Source organism: Mustela putorius, unplaced genomic scaffold (genome assembly GCF_011764305.1).
Source record: "Mustela putorius furo isolate JIRA1106 unplaced genomic scaffold, ASM1176430v1.1 tig00003869_pilon_pilon_pilon, whole genome shotgun sequence".
NCBI classification, from domain to species: domain Eukaryota; kingdom Metazoa; phylum Chordata; class Mammalia; order Carnivora; family Mustelidae; genus Mustela; species Mustela putorius.
The window spans coordinates 25,495,796-25,517,514 of record NW_025422021.1 but is presented as its reverse complement, the minus strand read 5'-3'; the positions used below and the strand labels follow the sequence as shown (position 1 = coordinate 25,517,514).

Here is a 21,719-nt window from a genome sequence, read left to right as displayed (position 1 = left end):
AAGCCTGGTGGGCTCCTGTTCTAAAATTCTTTGGGAAGTGGACATACTATCAAGGCAGGAGTCCATATACAAGGCCACATCCTGGGAGCACCTCTAAGCCTGGGGTAATAACACTAGCTGTCAGCCACTGCTATCTGCGTACCTAGATCTCTACAAAGTACTTTGCATGTAAAATTTTCATCTGTCCCAAAGTGAGTTCCATGAACCTCCTGCTGTAGAAGATATAAAAAGCATGAAGATGACAATTATGGGTAAAAAGATAATAGATATAAAGGGTAAATAATTGAGATCAAGCCTAATAATTTCCAGGTAAAAATCAAGAAAGACGTATGTATACTGATGCACTTTTTATTCTTATACAGAATATAAACAATCTTAGGAACACCTCGGCATAAAAATGAGATTCTCAGGTATGAAAAATAAATTAAGCCTGTTAATTATTCATTAGGATTTGTTAACCAATTAATTAATGCCAGAAAACAATGAAAGCATTATATACAGATTTTTGTTAAAGATTTTATTTATTTATTTGAAGAGAGAGAGAGTGAGAGCACAAGCTGGGAGACGGAGACAGAGAGGGAGAAGCAGGCTCCCTGCTGAGCAGGGAGCCCAACACAGGGCTTAATCCCAGGACCCTGGGATCATGACCTGAGCCAAAGATAACCGCTTAACCAGCTGAGCTACTCAGCCATCCCTATACAGATTTTTTTAAAGAAAAATTATTTGTGAGCCAAGTACTTTTTTTAAAGTGCAAAGGCCAAAGAAAGATAACTTCAGATAATATATATAAGGTCAGAAAATATTCTGCAAATATATCTTTCTTGAATATAAATCACTTAAAATAGCTACTGATTGACCATAAATGAATTACAGTTAGGAATTAAGGAGCAAAGAATGTGGTTGACTTCTCTCAACAGGTAAAGTCTCCAAACTATTGTAAGAGATCTGAGGAGAAATCATTGTTCAGGCCATAATTATACAAAATTAGTGGCAAATGTGTACAAAATTAGTGACAAATATGGATACCTTGGTGTTTCCATTTACATTGGCATCTGTATACAACTAAAAGTATAATTTCTTTTTTTTTTTTGCAGTATTTTTTTTTTAATTTTACTTATTTATTTGACAGAGAGATCACAAGTAGGCAGAGAGGCAGGCAGAGAGAGAGGGGGAAGCAAGCTCCCCGCTGAGCAGAGAGCCCGATGTGGGGCTCGATCCCAGGACCCTGAGATCATGACCTGAGCCGAAGGCAGAGGCTTAACCCACTGAGCCACCCAGGCGCCCCTAAAAATATAATTTCTATGTGGAAAATTACACTTCACATTAAAGCAAAAGATTAAAGAAATTTCTCTAGAAATTTCCCTCCTTCAAATTAAGGTTTATTACTAGATTCATTTACTTAAATATGTTTATATGAAATTAAATATTGTATTAATGAAGACCATGTTTGGAAAGGATATAGTACTAATTATCTGATAGGTGTTTCTTTTATTCTCTTAATTTAATCATAATTTCCATTAAAAGTGCGAATATTAAGGGCACCTGGGTGGCTCAGTGAGTGAAAGCCTCTGCCTTCAGCTCAGGTCATGATCTCAGGGGCCTGGGATGGAGCCCTGCATCAGGCTGTCTGCTCAGCAGGGAGCCTGCCTCCCCCGCCCCATTCTCTCTGCCTACTTGTTATCTCTGTCAAATAAATAAATAAAATCTTTATTAAAAAGTACTCAAGTTTTTCTCAAGTTTTTACATCTTTGTGAAGAATTTCTTTTGCGTTTTTCTCCTACCACCTATGATTTTCAGGGAAGCCCTTAGTTAGTTCTGGAGAGGCAACCCTTTCAAGACTAACTCATTCAGCTTACACACTAGGGCTCCAGAGTTTATAGGGGAATATTGAGCTGACTTCCTCTAATTTTACCAGTCTGTTTTGGGAAACTAAAAGATCCTCAAATAACCTTCCTCATTACACTACCTCTTGACATTGTAAGGAAAAAAATACCCACAGAATACTGAAGCATGCTTATCAGAGCAAACAGAAGAAAATAATTTCCATAATTATTAACTTAATAACTCTTGTGACCCTTTAATAGTCAATGTTATAAATAAAATATTCATACCAGGAGTTTAAAAAATAGAGATTATTATAGTATCAGTTCAAGTTAGCTAACAGTGAATCTACAATCCACTGTAACATTTCTTGGCTATTTTGAGAAGTACTGTAGCCAAAACCAGCTATAATCATCTGATAAAGATAAGTATAGAGCCTACCTTTTTTTAATGAGGTCTCTAGAGAAGCTAATTCTACAATGTTTGGAAACACAATGACAGTATTTAATAAAATTTGCATGATGTTCTTATGGAAAGAAAGATTTAAATGTCTTCATGAAAAACATCGTGCTCTCTATAGAATTAGGGAATTGGTCATGTGGTGAGAACAAGGGCTGTATAGTTACATCTATACATATATATACGTATATATACATATATATAACTATATCCCTATAATTAACTTTATTTTACTGCGTCTGTTGTGAGATACATAAGGCAAGTACAGGGCAGGAAATACGGTGCTGGCAAATAATGTATTTAATAATTTGTTAAATTGAGGCTTCACAATAATAGTGTTATCTGTGTTCTACACTGTCCCTATTTTCCAGTTGAAGAAAGGGACTGAGAGATGCGAACTCACTTTCTCAAGATCACACAGCATAGACCGTTTGAAAACATAAGTTGATACGAATGTTTCCACAGAGAACTCTGCTATACTGTGACTTTTTTGTTTTTAGGGGATTATTTCATCAGTTGAATTTTATATTTTCAGGTATTTTCTTATACTGCTGACAAAGAAATCCGAACCGATGACTTATGCTTGGATGTGTCTAGACTCAGTGGACCCGTAATCATGCTAAAATGCCACCACATGAGAGGAAACCAGTTATGGGAATATGATCCTGAGGTATAGTCTTTTCCTTAATTTACTTACTATTTAGTGCTTAAATCCAGTTATATATTTCAAATACATTTGTTCTGAGCTCTTTTTTCTGCACTAGAAAAACTGTATTTTCAAGTATGCATTCATTCCTCTGATAGCATTAGGATGGTATAGTATATAAATAGGGTTTTTTCTCCAAACGCATTCATTAATATAAAAAATGAATAAGGAAAATAGTCATTTTTATGTGTTTAAAATGTGTTAGCACGTGTACATGCTTAACATAAATTAGGCAAAGGGACCAGCTATCGTTATCTGAGAGGTGTGTATAAAGATGCACATTATAGGAAAATATCAACAATATTTCCAATTTTCAAATTTTATACTGTTTTAATCGGTGAAATTTGTCCTTCTCAATTTAAGGAGGAAAAGGGGGGGAGCATGAATGCTTTTTATAATAGTAAATACTTTGCAAAATTCAATAAAGTAATTAGGCCCATAATCAACTAAACAGCATTTTCTCAATATAGCACATCTTTCTGATAGAAGAGTGGGAGAGAAAACAATAAAATTACAGTTGGGAATTTATAGCCAGGCAGTGTGTAAAAACCAGATCAGCCATCAGATGGAGCTAATAAAAAAGAAATATCTTCTTCTCCATAAAGAAGTTGCCTTGAAACAGCTTCATTTCTTTCAGTTCCCTTGGCTTAGCAAAATGAATTGGGTCATCTGTGTTACATTTTCCACATTATTAAATGGTTGGTGACTTATTTAAGATAAGAAATAAACTACTCTTGCAAGATAAATAATACACTAGAGGCAAATGAATTTCACAAATGTAGTGTTCTACCTCAGCCCAAGATACTCAACCAGTATAACATTTTAAAAACTAATCTACAGAGTCCCTGGTATTATTGATATTGCAATAAGGCCTTCTTATTTGAATGTCATTTCAAATTGCATGATGTTGTAGTTTCTTAATAGGAAAACTTAATGAAGTTTTATGTAATTTGAAACTGATTATGTAGGGTTAAAATTTGACCTTAAAATTTAAATAATAGAACTGAGCTCTTTGGACATACAGTGCTCTTCTGGGACATAAGGAAGGGTGAACATCTTGAATCTTTCCTATAATAGACCAGTGTGTTCTGTTCAGACTCTTGTCTCCCCGGTACCTTGTTTACCTCAGTCTGACCCGCGTATTTTTTCCTCTTGAGCTCTCATCATACCACCCTTAATATTAAGACTGCAGAAGATACTTCCTTCAATAATATACGGAGGTAAACCTGGAACTTTGGTTCCCTCCCTCTTCTATTAGGAAAAGTACGATAAATGTTCAGATAAAAGAGAAATCCTGAAAGTAGTATTTTTTTAAATAAAATTTTTTGTTGTTGCTGTTGCCCTTTAATTTTCACCAGGAGCTCAGGACTTTGTTGGGCTTGCATGAAAAATAAAGAAATCTACTATATATTTCTAAGAGAAGGGGGATGAGTGTATATACTTTATATAAGATGAAGCAGTGTTGAATTTCAGGATACCACTTTAAATCTTCAAATTTTTCTCTAATCTTTGCGTAGATGATGGCTGCTATAGTCATAAGTCAGATTCTTTAATTTTTGAATTAACCATATTGTTAGTATATAGGTGTATATTTTATGTTTTTACCAGCCAATAGAAAGATTTTTGAATACTAAGGGATTTTGACAGTCTTAAAAGAGGAAAAAAAAAAAATAAAGGTTGCTTCACCTAGGACAGAGAAATGGTTTTTGTAAATTTACTATTTTTGATAACTAGTAGTTATCTGTTGTAGGATTTTTCAAGCATTGAAATATTTTAGATCATGTAAACTTCGTTTCTAGAACACACGTGATAAAATGGAGAAATGGTTTTTATAATATGGGGCGCCTGGGTGGCTCATAAATATGGATCCCAAATCCTGGGATCGTTCGGGCTTGCTAGGCGGAGAGCCTGCTTCTTCATTGCCTGATTGTAATATCTGTAACAAATAAAAAATCTTTAAAAAAAAAAAAAAAAAAAAAATAATCTGATCATTGTGATGATTATGTAACATAGCTTACTCTACTCTCCTATATGTTTATATTTTCAAAATTAAATTGTGGGGATGCCTGAGTGGCTCAGTCAGTTAAGCATCTGCCTTCAGCTCAGGTCATGATCCCAGGGTCCTGGGATCGAGTCCTGCATCAGGCTCCTTGTTAAGTAGGGAGCCTGCTTCTCCATCTGCCTGCCGCTCCCCCTGTTTGTGCCTTCTCTCTGACAAATAAATCTTTAAAAAAGTTAAATTGTGATGTTCAGCCTGCCTAAATTTAATATTTTAAATCATAGTATAGATTTTTTTGCCAATTTTATGACTATATAAATCACAATGTAGAGAAGTCACAAAATAATCAAATAACTGTAGGAATAATGAGTTGTCTTTTTAGAAATTTCAGCTTTGAAATAAGATTGATTTTATTTGTGGAAAATGTCAGAAAGAGGCCTTTATTTAAAAAGAAATGAAAATATAATACACAGGGTCATTTTAGTCTATAGAATAGTCCCAACCCTCGCCACCTAAAGTGTGATTCTAGGACTAGGAACATCACCTGGGAACTTTTTGGAATTTAGGAACCTGAGAACCCTGTATCAGTCTGTCTTTTAACAAATCCCCAAGTCATTTACATACATATTAAAGTCTGAGAAGGGTAGGTCTAGACAGTGGCCAAACATCTACTTATCTTTCTTAGTCTTTTTATACACTATTGGAATTATTGCAAAGTTAGGAGAAAGGCATAAATACGCTGTGGAAAACGACAGGCCTGCAGGAGAGAAGGGGAACTCATAGGGGGCCCAAGGGTGAGAGATGCTGAGATGGGAAAGAAGAGTCATTGCCACGTTGGGCTGGTGGTCTGGTATCCACCCTGTGGGAAGTAGGAAGTGCTGCCTGCTTCTTTTTAAATTCAGTTCTTTATCTGCTGCTGTCAAAGGCAAAATTATTTTTCTTTGAGAAACCTCTGAGGTGGTGTACTATCAAAGCAGAATAAAACTTGGTAGAGGTCACAGAATTACAAGAGCTGAAACTTTTCTTCAAGTTCTCTTCTTTCAGCCTTTATCAGGAGAAAAGTAAGCACAAAGATCACACTGCCAGCGGCAGGGACCGGAGTTCACTTCTAAGGAAGTAATCAAAGAAAGCTAGTTACCAGGACAATGCAAAACTCGGTGTGAACAGCTCAAATATTCCAACACTTTGTCACCTATAGTACTTTCAGTTTTAGAAAAGCAAATCATAAATAGCAGCAGAATTATTGGAATATGCAGAGAAAACTGAAACCGATTCATAAAGCCTCTTCTTAGGTGAGGGTTGGGGCAAAGAAAGGGAATGAAATTCATTGTCTGTAATTCCATCGGTTTTCTCAACAGTTCTAACAATAGGCCTGTAAGATTATATCTTTATTTTTATTCTTTACATTATTAAATATAAGAGTGTTTAAATAGCTTCTCTAGGTTTTAGACCCCAGGTTTCTGGCACGAATTTAGCCGTGTTTCTACTATGCTACCCTGCCTCTTGAGGTCATGGAGAAACTAGAAACAATTAGGCATTTTAAATGATGCTGACCTGATAAGTTAAATGTATTACTATAATAAATGAAAGGAGTGATTAAATATTATCAGTTATTTGTGGTACCAAATTTTATTCACATAGAATTTCTCCTCTAATAACTGGAAAGATGTTCTGCAATAAACATTGTCTACTTAGTTGAATAGTCATAAAGCCACTTTGTCAGTATGGTCTAATTGCTAAAAATTGTCTGTTTTGTTGAATAGTCATAAAACCACTTTGTCAGTATGGTCTAATTGCTTACAAACTTTACACATATTCATTATGATCTAATTGCTTCTCCTTCTATTTGAATGAAACTAAGCACATGTTGGTAATAAATACATGTCTTTGGCCAACTTTGATTTGAAATATAGAGGTTCCTACTGGGTTCCTACTTTCTTAGCTAAGTAGTTTTTAGCATGGTCATGAATTTAATTCAGTTACCACTTTATAGCTGGCTAAACATGTTCAGTTTGGGGGCAACTGAGCATCATTAGCAGAACTACAAGACCCTCACCTGGTCTAGAATCTCTTAAATAAATTACCTGAACATTTTGTTGCCATGAAAGCCATTGCCACAGAACTAACACAGAAAAGGAACCCTAAATTGTGTCTCACTGAAACATTTTTAAGGATATTTTTAGGGGCACCTATTTTTAGGGTGGCTCAGTCAGTTAAGCATCTCCCTTCAATTCAGGTCATAATCATGGACTCTTGGGATCAAGTCCCGTGTTCCGCTCCCTGCTCAGCAGGGGAGTCTGCTTCTCCCTTTCTCTCTTCTTCTTTCTCTCAAACAAGTAAATAAATAAATAAATAAATAAAATCTTTTTAAAAAGATTATTTTTATAAAGTTCTGTCATCCATCCGTTCTGTTTTATTCAGATTTTCTCATATTCTGTTTGAACACTGCAGTTGTGTTCCAATCCATCTGAAATTTACATTTTCTGACAATAAGTGCACATAATCACATTTCTTTTAGAACATCCAAGCAGCTATATACAGTGTAAGAATCTAATTTTAGAACAGAACACTTATGCTCAACAAACACTATGCAACAAAGAAAAAAAATAAGGGAGCAAAATATGATGCTAAAAATAAGTCTTGTTTTTCATGTGACTGAGCAAGTTGACTGAGAAGATGAATTCAATATCCATCTGTATCCAGTGTTTCCTAGAGTCACAAGATAAGGGATTTTTTTCAGTAGGGAAAATATGTCGGATTGGTATTTACTGAAATCACACAAGCTTATATTTAGACTTTACTTAATACCTCCTTTTTTATTTACCTTTATCAGAAATCAGGTAAATGGCAGTATAATTTCAAGGTAAGTAGTCTATAATGGCAACACGGCTATTTCCCTGTGTAGCACTCCTAATGAAAACAGTGGCTCAGTTTACCTTTAGAAGGCTGTGTATATCTGATTAGTATTACCTTTCCGCATTCCCACTGACTCGTAGCTGTGGTTTCTTACGTAGACTCAAGTAGTGAATAGGAACTGTGGTAGTATAGTATGTCAGTTTTAGTTCTTGTTTCTTAAACATTTACACTTGGTCTTTAGCATACTCATATTCTGTTCTAATAAAACATGGTTCACCTTGTCAGGAGATCATACTTCATATTTTGAATAACAACTTTATTATATATTTTTTTAAATTATGATTTTGCACTTAACCAATAGGGAAATTTTTTCTACCTTGGCTATTAAAGATCTGTAACAGTCTGTTTTTTTTCTCACTTTGTTCATTATCATATATAACAGTCAATTGAGTTTCATTTTAAACTCTTTAACTCTTTAAACTTGATTTTAGTATGGCATCTTTTACACAGAGGCCAATATGATTAACTCTTTAATCAGCCATGCAATCATTTCTGTTCATTAAATTATCAGGTTTTTCACTTAGTGCTTTTTAATAAAGAAGGTACAAAAATATGACTTGATTTTATAATTTTGTACGTCTTACTTTGTCATGAACCTTGTTTTCCTAGCCTGATTTCCATAGTCATTGCCTCTTCAAAAGGGTAGATGGAGGGATCCTCCATGACACATCTTGTCTTAGATAGCAAAACATACAGGTGTGTTTAAAGGCAGGAGTTACGAATCGTTTTCTTATATATCTTAAAGCAGCATGTCTAAAATTCTGTCAGAAATACTAGTGTTTTATACCTCAGAGGAGAATAATTAAGTAATATAATAAACAAAAACCAATCTAGCTTAGGGTCCATATTACCCTGTTTTCTAGAAAATATTTTAAAGGAAGCAATAGGAAGAGATATGTGGCCGTATGCTTCCTGTCAGCTGGAATGTCACATTACCTTCAAAACTGAGTGATTGTGACAGTCTTCCAAAGTTGTGAGAGGCCTTAGCAACAAGTATGGTAAGGGCTCATATGCTGCATAAAAAGGAGTTAGAAGAAAAAAAAAGTGTACACCCAATATAAAAATAAGCAAAGTCTTGAATAATCAGCACAGGAGAAATATTTAAATTAACCTTATTTTTCCATTTTCATGGGCTATTTGTAACTATTAAAAATACATAAAAAATCATTTCATCTGTGTTCTTTTATCTCTTTATTATCCTGTCTATGTCAAGAAATGTTTTCAGTGGGACACACATTAATGGTGTAGGTGTAGTAAAACTGACACACATACAGTACCCTGGCATATAAGCACAAGAAATGTTAGCTGCTACTGCTATAGTACCAAATAATTATTACAGATTTTTAAAAACTTTGCCATTATATATTACAATGTTCATACCTTTTGACCTTGTGATTTCCCTTCTAAGAATCATTTCTGAATAAATAGCTGTAGATGTGGAGAGAGATGATCAGAGATGTTTGTGATAGCATTACTTATAATAGCTCCAAATTGGAAAAATACTCCCTCTAAATGGAAAAGTGAAATGACTTTTGGCAAATCTACTTCGTAAAAATTGTGTATTTCTTATGTTTTTAGATTACTTTAATGATAACAAAGGTGATAAGAATTGATAAGAAAACCCACAATAAAGTGGGAGTATATTTAATTGGATGACCACAGTTAATACATTTGCATAATATAAATGCTAGAAATAACTAGAAAACACATAAAATATTAGTAATTGGTATCTTTTCTAGAAAGAATATTCAGAAAAATAAGTAAACTACATTTCTTTTTCAAACAAATAAAAATGCTAAATGTTTTTGTGGGTATTTTGTAAAATGAAAAATACCCTTTATCTCAATGAAATTATTTGAGATTTCTAATTTTTCTTCTGGTTTAATGGGTTTTAGAAGCAGCAGGAGTGAAAGTTCTTTGAATTTTTTTCATGGTAATTCACATGATAATATTTTGGGGGAAATACTACAAATGTATTTATGAAAAGAATTATAGTGTGTTTATGTTCTGGAGTTCTATTTCCTGAGTATAAGTAAGACCAAGTTTTGTTTCATTTTAAATCAAGAGCAACTTTATAATTTGTTTTTGTTTTTAATAACAGATGAAATTCACAATCACTACCACTGGGGTCTTTGATGTTAACATGACATTTACCAAGAAAAATTTGGTTTAAAAAGAAACATCACTGAAGGTAGAGGATTAGCAAGCTTAGGAATTTTAAACAGGATAGATAGGAAATTCAGGTATGGCTAAAAAAACAAAATGAAAACAAAACTAGCCTCCTTAACAAATCAGACTATGTAGTGAACATTATCATTTTACAAATAAAATCATATATGATCTTACCTTTCATATCTTTATAAATCGTTGTCTACCATTGTCCTTGAAATGGAAAATCTAATGATTTGTGTCCTTTGAGCTGCCAAAGGAATGTAGTCCAATTTTATCAGAATTTATTTTCTGCATTGGCCATTCACCATGTGTTTCAATCAAAACTTAACAAAGTGCCTCCCGTGGGCAGGCACTGGGCTTGATGACGTTTGCAGTCATAGTTCCTGGCCTTCTTGGAGCTCAAGCTCCTAAAGAGGAAATATATGAAAAACAAAAAACTAATTAATTACAAATTGTGTTTAGAAGAATTAGACCAAATTAAGAGCCCAAGTGGAGCTGACCTTTTTCTTTTTCCGCTCTTCCTTAACGTTCTAATTGACATTTAGCTCATCGTGGCCATGCCAATGTGCAACCCTGGTTAGACCCGTGAAAACATAATGGAAACAGGTTAACGCAGGTTAGCCCTGTGAAAACATTATGGAAATAATTCAAGTACCACACTGTACAAAGTGAAGCAAAGAGTTAAAGCTAAATCATCCCCTGAATTTTCCACTGGGTCCACTCAGAATTAGGTCAAAGGAATGAAGCAGCCAAAAACCATAACTGAAAACTCTCTAGATAGCCAACAGTTTTGAATATCTCCTCACAAAATAACCCATTTAGCACTAAAAAAAAAAAAAAAAAAAAAAAAAAAAAAAAAAAAAAATTATCACTAGAATGAACACTGAGAATATACCTTTTCTGCCCAAAATAACCTTTGGCTTAAAATGTTTCACCATTTGATCTCAGGCTCTTCTCTAGCTTCCCAGGCTTATCTTCATTTACCCCTACTTAATACAGTTAATACTAACGCCATCTAAAAGGAGGTGGCTCTTACTTCCATGGGTGCAATTATTGTGATGTGTGCTTGCCATCCTTATCCAGTAGAAATTGTATGTTGCCAAGAATGATTGATTTATTATTGCCTTTGTACTTGATTTTGTCATTATTCATTATTTTCTTTGTCAAACAGACCCACACTCTTCTTCACATAATCACCCAGTCCTGTCTCTCAGTAAGCAGAGTAGCTGATGGCTCCCAGCAGCCCACTGTGGAAACATGTAATGATAGCCCTTTGCAAAAATGGCTACTAAGAAACTATACAAGGATGGAAGTTTTTAGGAATATTTTTAAGAGTCCTACTGATTACATTCTCTAATAAGTTTTGGAAGTTTGTGTTGTAGACTGTGCTAAAATTATTTTACTAATTTTGTCATGTTCTGTTACTAAAATCTAGAAACTTCTTTAAAATGTACTTAAAAAAAACTTTATGTGCTATTTCTCCATGGAATTATTTTTCTGTCTTTTACTTCTTAGCTGCGTGTTAATTTGGAAGCTGACTATATTAAGTAGTGTTTGCTCTATTATTAATTAAAAGTATTTTCCAGTTTTCACTTTATTTCAAATATTTATACATGCATAAATATAATTAACAGAATACATTACATTAGCTCCTTTTAAGGCTAACTATAGCCATGTTTATGTAACAGTAGATTTTGCATTAGAGCTGAGAAAAATCAGTTAAAAAAAACTAACATAGCCAAAAAAAGGATTGTTTTTGGAACATTAAAATTAATTAATTTTGTTAATTTTTATTCCAATACTTCCACTGTGTGCACATTTAGGACAGCTTTTCTAGAATTTATTTTAACCTGAGACATTAAGCAAATGCATTTTTGAAAACTAAGATGTACTTTTCAGTAACTTTATAAATTATATCTAAGTATTTCTTTGTGGTTGGTGAAGTGATATAATAATAAAAGCTTTTTAAAAATTTTACCTCTTATCACTTGTGTGATTTCTGAATATCTCCTCAGTAAGCGATAAAATGAATCATTATTCAGCTGAAGTCAAAAAACTGTTATGGAATATTTATAAAGAATGCAAGTAAGAATATGTCCTAGTTCTTGATCTTAAGGGGGTTATTGACCTGTAAATAAAGGATATTACATTGTGCAGTACCTTCCTGTGACAACACATGGGAAGTTAGGGCATTGTTCTGGTTCCAGTGAACCAGGTAAAGGTTGTCAGTAGAAGGCAGAATTGAGCTTGGAATGCTCCTGACAAGGCTGAATGAGGTATAGAGAGGTGCGGAGAGACATTAGAACTACATTGGAGATGTGTTAGAAAGCTGGAAAAGTCTGGACTCCTTGCACACAGAACTGTGTGTGTGTATAAGGCAATTGACATACATTATGTTTGTTTCCAAAGCATAGTTGGTAGTGTAATGCCTAACAAGGGGTCTTGTTAGGCTTACCTAGACATTTAGTCTCATGAGTTTACTTACAGAATTCTCGGACAGAAACCACAACTTAACTTCTCTCAGCAGATCTCTTAGCAGTTTGTATTAGCTTAGGGGAGCCAGCTTTTCCATAGGTGACAGCCCACTGGGAGGTGCTGAGAGCCATATCAGGCTGATGCGGCTTTAAGACTCACAGGAGACATCTCTGTAACAACTCCATAGCCCAGCTCCTAAGACCCAGAACATACGCAAAATTCAAGTCTTGACACTTTTGAGAAGTCCACAATTGAGTTTCCTATCAGTTATTTATAATGTAGTTGATCAGATACAGATGCAGTTTATTCTTCAGAGGTTATTTTTACCATCTGCCATGTTGCCTAGAGACATGTTAACATCCTTTAACAATCTTATCAGATTGCTAAGGGATCACAGTTACATAGTTGACTAAAGGTTAACTTTTTTAAGAGGAAGAGAAAAAGGCATTTTTAAATACTCCTAAATATAATTAAGCATTTTCTGACAAAGAATCTGATTCCCCAGAATGATTTGGTAGCTTGCCCAAATTTTCATGGCTAGTAAATGGCGGAGCAGAAATTCTCCCAAAATTCTGTCTAATCTGACCCTATCTGACCCTAAGCTGTCTAATCTTTCCACTGCACTCTATTAAAAAGGGGAGGTTTTTGGTGAGTTGCTTGTTATCTTTACAATGGTGGCTTTTGACCAGTGAAAAAAATACTTGTTACCAAAAAAAACCCTAATCTTTTATTAAAACTATCATTATTTGTGTACTTAACACATCATTTGATCTGATCCTTAAAGTCATATACATTTGAAAACAAAAAGATCTAATCAAAGCAAGCAAAAGGAAATGGCTTTTTTGAAAGAGAACATATATACACAAAGGACCTTAGGTACATAACAAAAATAAAGAACATTTTGTTGATTTTAACTGAAATTTTCTAGAATAAGTGCTCCGTTCTGTATCCTTTTTTTCATGTTGGTTGCTGGTTCATAAGCCAATAGCATCATCCCTGGCACCATAAGCGTAAATTAACCATCTTCTTGCCTATCTTTGGCCTTTGGCCATTTCATCCTCTCTCTCTGTCTCTACCTCTCTCTCTCTCTCTCTCTCTTTTTTTAAATAAATAGCTTGATTTCATGTATTGGAAGAACAACAAAGGCCTCAATCTTGAAGTCTCCTTCCTGTCTAATAGCCTTGTGCTTTTAATTTCCTGCTCATTGCCAATGAACCATCCCACCACAATCCTATTTTCCTTTTGGTCTTTCCTCAGGATAGTGCAGCCCAGGATATGCAGTCCTAATCCAAACAAATTAAAATTGTCCAGGCAGTGTTTCTCCACCCTTTTCATTGCATGCATCCACTGTGCATTTTTTTTAACCCAGCTTTTTTTTTTTTTTTTAAGAATTTATTTATTTGACAGAGAGTGAGAGAAGGAGAGAGAGCACAATTGGGGGGAGCAGCAGAGGGAGCAGGGTAAGCAGGCTCCCTGCTGAGCATGGAGCCCAATGCGGGACTCGATCCCAGGATCGCATGAACTGAGCCGAAGGCAGAGGCTTAACCCACTGAGCCACCCAGGTGCCCCTAACCCAACTTTTAGTGTTATTTCCAGAGCTGCCTCCTGCAAAAATGTTTACCTTTTAGTATTGGCTACAGAAGTATAGGGCATGCTCTTTTTTGAGATACATCTGCAAATCACCCTCCATACATTCAAACAGTTTTCTTCTGGTTTAAGGTGTTTTGTATAAAATGGTTCTAAGCATTACCCATGAAAGTGAGCAGAAATGTATATAATACATATGCATAAATTAATATGCATAAAACATATGGACTTAAAATGTCTATCCAGAGGTGCATGAGTAGCTCAGATGGTTCAATGTCTGCCTTCAGCTCAGGTCATGATCTCCAGGTCCTGGGATCAAGCCCCAAATCAGGCTCCTGGCTCAGTGGGGAGTCTGCTTCTCCTTCTCCCTCTCTCCCCTGCTCATTCTCTTTCTCTCTCAAATGAATAAATTAAAAAAAACAAAAATCTTTCAGATGTTCATTTGAAAAGTTCAAAAAACAGGATTTCTAAATATAAATGTAAACTCAAAAGACAAGACATGTGATGACTGGTTCACATGCTAAAATTACTGGAATTAAATTTCAGCATTCAGGTACTGAAAGGATGCTTATTAATTAATATCATTATTATGCACAAAGTAAAATACACATATGATATTTCAAAACATATGACCATAACATCTCTTTTTATGTTTGGTTTGATATTTTTTAAGATTCTTAAAATGAAAACCAAAATATGGTGAGCATACGATCAAGTAACACAGGTCTTTGTTGCTATGATAATCATTCATCTACACTGAATGTCTCATAGACACAGATACTATGGAGTGCTTAGTATTTTGAAATGGGAACATCTCTACCGGTTTTGTTCATTTGGGTCACAGCTGTGACATCTCTTTGCATGTTTACCAAATGGTTACTGAATTCACACATGCCTAAGAAAACTAAGCTTTTGTGAAAGCATGTTAATATTTGCAGCCCTCAAGTGAACTCCGAGCTCACAAATGGCCTTTTTGCAAAAGAGACTCAATTCTTGGAAATGCATGATAAATGTCAGCCAGTTTCTTTAACCATCTGCAGCAAAAGGTGCATTAGACAATGGATGAAACTGTAACAGTGAAATCTGTGTAATAATTCAGAGCCACGTGCACAGTTCATTTTACAAACCTATCACTATGTGTACTAAAAAAATTATGAAGGATTTTTAGGAGTCTCTTTTAAATCTCTTTAAAATTCTCTTTAAATATCTTTTAAGATTTAATGAGATGAACTAGTGAAGTTAAAGATAAAATAGGTTGCACTGATTATTCGTTATCTTTTACAGAGACTCACCTTGAGACATGTTAACAGTAACCAATGCCTCGATGAACCTTCTGAAGATGACAAAATGGTGCCTACCATGCAGGACTGTAGTGGAAGCAGATCCCAACAATGGCTGCTAAGGAACATGACCTTGGGGGCATGAAGATTGTTTCCCCAAAGCCATGAAAGCATCTACACTTTTGTTTTTCCATTATTTCAATTAGGGAGATATTAACTTTGCTGAATTGAAAGTTTTAAAATCCTTTTAGTATTCTAAAATACAGTTGTTTATAATTCATTTTTAGGAATGTTTGCTTATTTCCCTACTAAAATTTGTATCTGATCAAAAGAAGCACATACCATATATAAATAATAGCAAACTGTTACTAAGCAAACATCAGAACAACTTGAAAAATAAATTGTGTTTGCTTTAAAAAAAAAAAAAAAAAAGAATCTCTATTGCCCTCATCTCATAAGATCAGTCAGGGCTTACTTTTTGTTTTTGTCGTAGTGATTAAAAGAGAGACAATGTAAATGCCTTATAAAATATCTTCATTGTGATATATTATCAATTGTTTTAAAAACTCACTGTTTCTAATGGACCTTTGTGGCAACATGTTGAATTTCTATGTCAACAACAAGGCCACATATTGAATTATTTCTGAGCAGTGAATTCATCGTACAAGATAAGTTTCAATTTTGTAGGAAAAAAATTAAATTGGATATTGACTTCTCATAGAGTCCTTACAAAAGCATCACCATTAAACAAAATAGAGGAGAGTTTGAAAGTTCAATTTCAAGTACATGAAATCAGAGGAAACTAGCTAGGCATTGAGGAGAGCAAGATGAAGTGAAACTGAAAAAAATAAATCATTTTAAAAGACATTCTCTTTGGGTTCCAATCACTTCTAACACAGGTTGAGCATAACATCGTCTTGGTCCCAGAGTTGATGCTGGAAACTCAATTCTTAACCACTGCCTCTGTCTCATAGAAACTACACAGACCCTTTTCTCTTCATGCTAGGGAGTGACTTGTCTCTTACACTGTACAGAATTATAGGTGAAGGGCATAGTACTTTCCATAATTTTTAATTCTTCTGCATTTGAAGGTTCTAGTTAGGTCACTATTACCATTTTAATTGTATGTTTTAAAAAATAATGTGCTACTATCAGAATTTCACTGCCATCCAATAGTATCTAAAGTTTTCACCAGGGGCATGAACTCAATACACATCTATTAAACTTTTATTTTAATTAAACTGCTTGAAATCATGCCATAAACTATAGTTCAAGGAAGAATAATAATTAGACCAGCTTCACGTGTTCTTTTTCCATCTTAAAATCTTCTATGTTCAAAATACATGAGCAGAAGATGTGAAAAGGAAAGAAAATTTATCTGAGATTCGTGCTAAGCCTTTACTTTTAGGATCTGACACCATTTAAAATGCTCATAAAGTTGTTCAGCATATGTATCTTATTCATTATATGTGCACTAGGCTGCTAAAAGAAATTTAGGGGGAAAATGGAAGAAACATCCTCTGGAGAAAAAGATGCTACATTTTTGGCCCCATGTTTTCTTAAAAATCCCTGAGAGAAACTTTTAATAGTATGGCTACACAAAAAATTTCTTTGTCTCTATCTCTCTCTCTCACACACAGAAACACACACACACACACACACACACACACACACACTGCTTTATAATGAAAAGGAGGACACTTTCTGAAGGCCAGTAAAATCCTGTATGATTTTCCCAGCTAGCATCCCCTTTCTGTTTTGGCTGTACACTGGTACAACTCTAAAGAAGATTTCTACAACCTGAAGCATTTCAGATTTACTCCTTAAAGTGTACACACCCCTCACCTCAACGTGGCTGAGAATCCATCAGTCTCCTAAAATTTTAAACAAAAGTTTGAGTGTTGGGGCCTATTGTTTTGAGGAAAGAATCTATAGCTTAGAGCAAACTTCAAAGGAAGCTATGCCTCCCAAGGGTTAGTGAACCACTGCCTTAAATTGATAACGGCCTCACAAGACAACCGAGGCTTACCTTAACCATCACATTTTCCACTTTGCTCTCTTTTCTTCCTGTCCTGACTAAAATACAGTAAAATGTCCCTGCACAGCATTCTTCCTTAAACTTGAGTTCAAACCCACAAGGACTCTTTTATACTATCTGTTCCACTTATTGTGGACTTGCCAATCAAAATGCTTACGTTATCTATAAAATGGTCAATGATAATTTTTTTTTTTTTTTTTTAGATACAGCTGCTCCATGGAAACTGCCTTTGACACATTTCAGCAGCATTTTAAACATTTGAAAGTCCATTATGGTCATAGCAACAATACAGGAAAAATCAAAACTGTGGAAGTTCCATACCAGAGATTTTCAGAGAACCCTCAGATGGTTTAAACACATTGTTTAAATGTGAATTAAGGGTGTTTAATAAACAAACAAAAAATGCCATAAAATAGAAAACACCAAAACCCAGAAAGCAATGGTTAACATTCAACTTAAGCAAAAAGATCTACTGTATTCAGTACAGAACATTAAAAATGATGACTGGCTTTACAATGGATTCGTCTTAGCTGTGGGGCTAGACTAACAAATATTTCAAATGATTTCAAAGTTCCCCTTCTGATGTTTTCCCCACAGCAGTTAATGCCAATTCCATCTTCCCAGATGTCGAGATCAAAAACCTCCAGTCACTTTTGATTTGTTTTTTCTCTCAACTTTTATCTAATCCATCAGCAAATTCCCTTGATTCTATATTTGAAATATAACCAGAAGCCAACGACTTCCCACCTCATCCACTGTGTGCCACCACCTCTTAATTTTTTTAAATTGTGGTATGCTTATAATTTGGTTCCCCTGATTGCCCAACCCTTGCCTCCAACAGTCTGTATTAGTCACAGCAGCCTTAGTGATTTTGTTAAACATCAGTTTGATTTTGTCACTTCTTTGCTCACAACCCTCCAACGCCTTTCCATGTTTAACGAAATCTCTTAGAGTGGTCTTCAAGGGCCTCTCTCTGCACGCATGTGCGCGCAAGTCCCTCCCCACCCCGCCCCCACCACCCCACATCCTCGCAAGGGCTCCTTTTCTGAGCGCATCTCCTTGTGCCTCCCCTTAACTTGCTCCACTCTGGTTGCCAAGCAGGTTTTAGTCTCCTTGTTTTGCTCTCTCTGCCCCACAGAGTTCTGTCACCTCACTTTCTTTAGGTCTCTCTCCAAATACTGTCTCATCGGTAAGGCAAACCCTTCTTCCTCATGCCCTCCCTATCCCATGTATGTTCTCTGACAGACTATAAATTGGCTTTCTTTTTTTCCCCCGTCTACTCTTCTACGTCTCCCCTAACCCCGCTTCCCAACATTCTGATCACACACCCTAGAATGAAGCACCATAAAGGCCAGGCTTTGCCAGTTTTATTCACTGTGGTATCCCCAGCATCTAATATAGTTCTGGGCTCAAAGTAAGTATTCTTTAAATATTTCTTGAATTAATGAACTGAAAAATGTGTGTTAAAGTTGCTAAGTGCTACTGTATCATATCTTTTTTTTTTTTTTTTTTGCACAGTATTTTAAATTTTAAAAGAAAACCTAGTAATATATTTAGACAAGATTTGCATAACTTTGTCTCCAAATGATAATTTTCTTCCTAATATTCTTTACGTTAAAGTATGGACTATATTTTGTTCTCTGTGGTAAAATAGCCTACCTTATGGAAGTGAAATATGACATTTTATAAACATGCTGCTATATTATGTAAGTTGCTTTATGAAGATAAAATTTTTATTTTGATTTTTTGTTTGTATTCAATTGCTACCTGAAGAAGTGAGATTTTCTACTTTTTGAGTAGAGACGTATCATCCTCTTAAAAGTCATATGTATTTCCATAGTTTTATAGGCGCTATTACTAATTTATTTTCTAAGTACAATTCTATAAATGGAACACAAACACAGTAACTTTGAGAGGAATTTACAGATGATCTATTCCTTCTCCATTTACAAATTTTAAGACCAACATCCAGCTATGTAATGTGGCCTGCCTAGGGATCAGATTAAACTATAAACAGTGTTGCCAGGACTCATCATTGTTAATATGACCTAATATTGTCTTCAATTAAAAAGCATTCAAAAATAAAGTAGAAAGGGTACAATAATGAGGAAGAAATGCCTTCATTAAACATTTTGTGATAAGAACATTGATTTTTTTTTGAGATATATTACTTCTCACTACCTTTCATATTTAAATAAGATTAGTTCTACAAAATAATACCACAGGAAATAAAGATCTATAGCAGAAATAAAGAAATTAACAGGAAACAGCATGATTACAGAACATCCTGGCATTACTGGGCAAAATGGTTTTCTGGGAAGCAAAGCCTCTTGAGCAATAACAATGGAGCATACCCTCCCCTCACTTCTATTTTCCATATAATTATGTTCAAGTTAAAAATGACTGGCCTACAGCTTGCAGAGAGCATTAGACCCATCTATTACTGTGAACACTGGATAGATTCTAAGCTATGCCGGTTTAAAGACCACAAGGTAATCAGCAGAGAATTCTAGGCTTCCCAGTAGAACTCTCTAGACTCTAGTCAACACAACCCATAAATTCGATTTCGCCATGGTTCTTAGAAACAGCATAATAAATAAAAAGGGGGAAAACAGCAAAGAGAAAAAGTAAGAAAGAACCACTAGAGTAAAACAACAGGCATGATTTTACCTTTCTTTCTTTCTTTTAGTGGGAAGTTAAGAAAATAGTATGAATTGGTTCAGTAAACCTTAAAATATTGGCTGCCTACCTACATTATTTTTTACCACTTAAGAAATGATGATCCTATGTGATCACAGACATTTTATTTGCATCTTGTTTATAGATGTTCAATCTCGTCTCAGAGGAGGCAAAACTTTCATGCATTCAGAAGTCCTGGAGTAAGTCATAAAATCATAAGTCATAAAGTCTGCTGATTTAACAAATATGAAGAATTCAAGAAATTCAAGATCTTAATGGATGTGTGATCATCCACAAAGGGTCCTTCTGCAGAGCAAATACCTGCAAACCTTGAATAAATTTCTAATGCTGTTGGACAGCAAAAATTTATTTAAGTCTTAAGGCAGTTTGTGTTTCAGGATTCAGCCACTACCCTCTACTTCCTCCTTATTTTTCCCCAGTAGGTCTAAGCATGGAATAGATAAAATCAGCACTCTTCTGTACAGCACATGAACACATCTGGTATGACTACACCATGCTCAAAATGCTATTAAGTATCAGTTGTTGTGGGAATTTAAGGTGTTGAATGAACACCAGCAATGTATTTTAAATAGTTTGTGTACATTTGTGTCCAACTTTTGTTTCATATTGTTCAATAAATTCTAAAGGCAATGTTCATTGTATGTGTTCAAACAATCTCTCTGAAATACTAGAGGTGCAGGGCAGCTCTTTCCTTAACCATCTTTTAAGATAAAGGCCATTTCTATGTTAACCAGTGTCGTCATTATATAAAATTATTTTGTTTTTGTTTTTATCTGGGGAAAACAAATCTCTTAATACTGGGTATTTAATGAGTCCGAATGAGAATGGAACATTAAATGATTAAGGCTACATCTATAATGGTTTTAAAAAATGAAATTTTCATCATGCACTTAATTTGGTGTAAAAATGAACGTAAGCTGCCGCTTGGTTTCAGTTGTACTTTCTGCTAAAAACAGCACAAGTGAAGAAAGAGAACTTGATGATTATATGATTTTTCTTTTCTTTTGGAGCTTTGTTTTTCCATTGAGTGTAGCCACAGCTAAAGCGAAATAATTTCAAAACTCTTTTAGATATATGCTTGGCACACAGTTCTTTAACATTTATAAAAGTAGCTTGTGCATAAGGAATTACACATTTTAAATATTGTAAGCATTACTAAATGGTATAATTGTTCTTTTGCTATAAATTTAAATATTTATATGTTTTTGTAGAATTAAAAAATACCAATTAAGTTTTCCTTGCTATATGTTGTCTTTTTTAAAAAAAAAAAAGTTGTTAGCATTTTAAGCAGATAAGTTCAGTATTTTATGCTTGTGCTTCATTTTGTAGATTATTTAAATAAATAAGTGCCTATGGATATCTCTTAGCAGTAAGAAAATATTGTGATCCTAGTACAATTTTGATAGCAAAAATATATATAAATAGAAACATTAAAATGTGCATGATTTTAAGAATTTATCATTTTATTTATTTTTGTTCTAAAATGATTTGAAATCGGTATTTTTTTCTCTTTCTGTTTTATAAAAATGACTTGAAACAGAAAAGCTAAAGTGTTTCATATTATAT

At 34.5% G+C, this 21,719-nt stretch overlaps 1 protein-coding gene across 1 annotated transcript in view; it reads left to right on the top strand.

Annotated features, from left to right (window-relative positions):
• GALNT13 (polypeptide N-acetylgalactosaminyltransferase 13) overlaps positions 1–20,787 on the top strand; it is a 538,752-nt gene extending 517,965 nt beyond the window's left edge. The window contains exons 12-13 of the mRNA XM_004743877.3: positions 2,816–2,950; positions 15,420–20,787. Coding sequence (XP_004743934.1) covers positions 2,816–2,950; positions 15,420–15,560 — 276 coding nt within the window. The 3' untranslated portion in view covers positions 15,561–20,787. The remainder of the gene's footprint in view (positions 1–2,815; positions 2,951–15,419) is intronic.
• Positions 20,788–21,719: the final 932 nt, after the last annotated feature.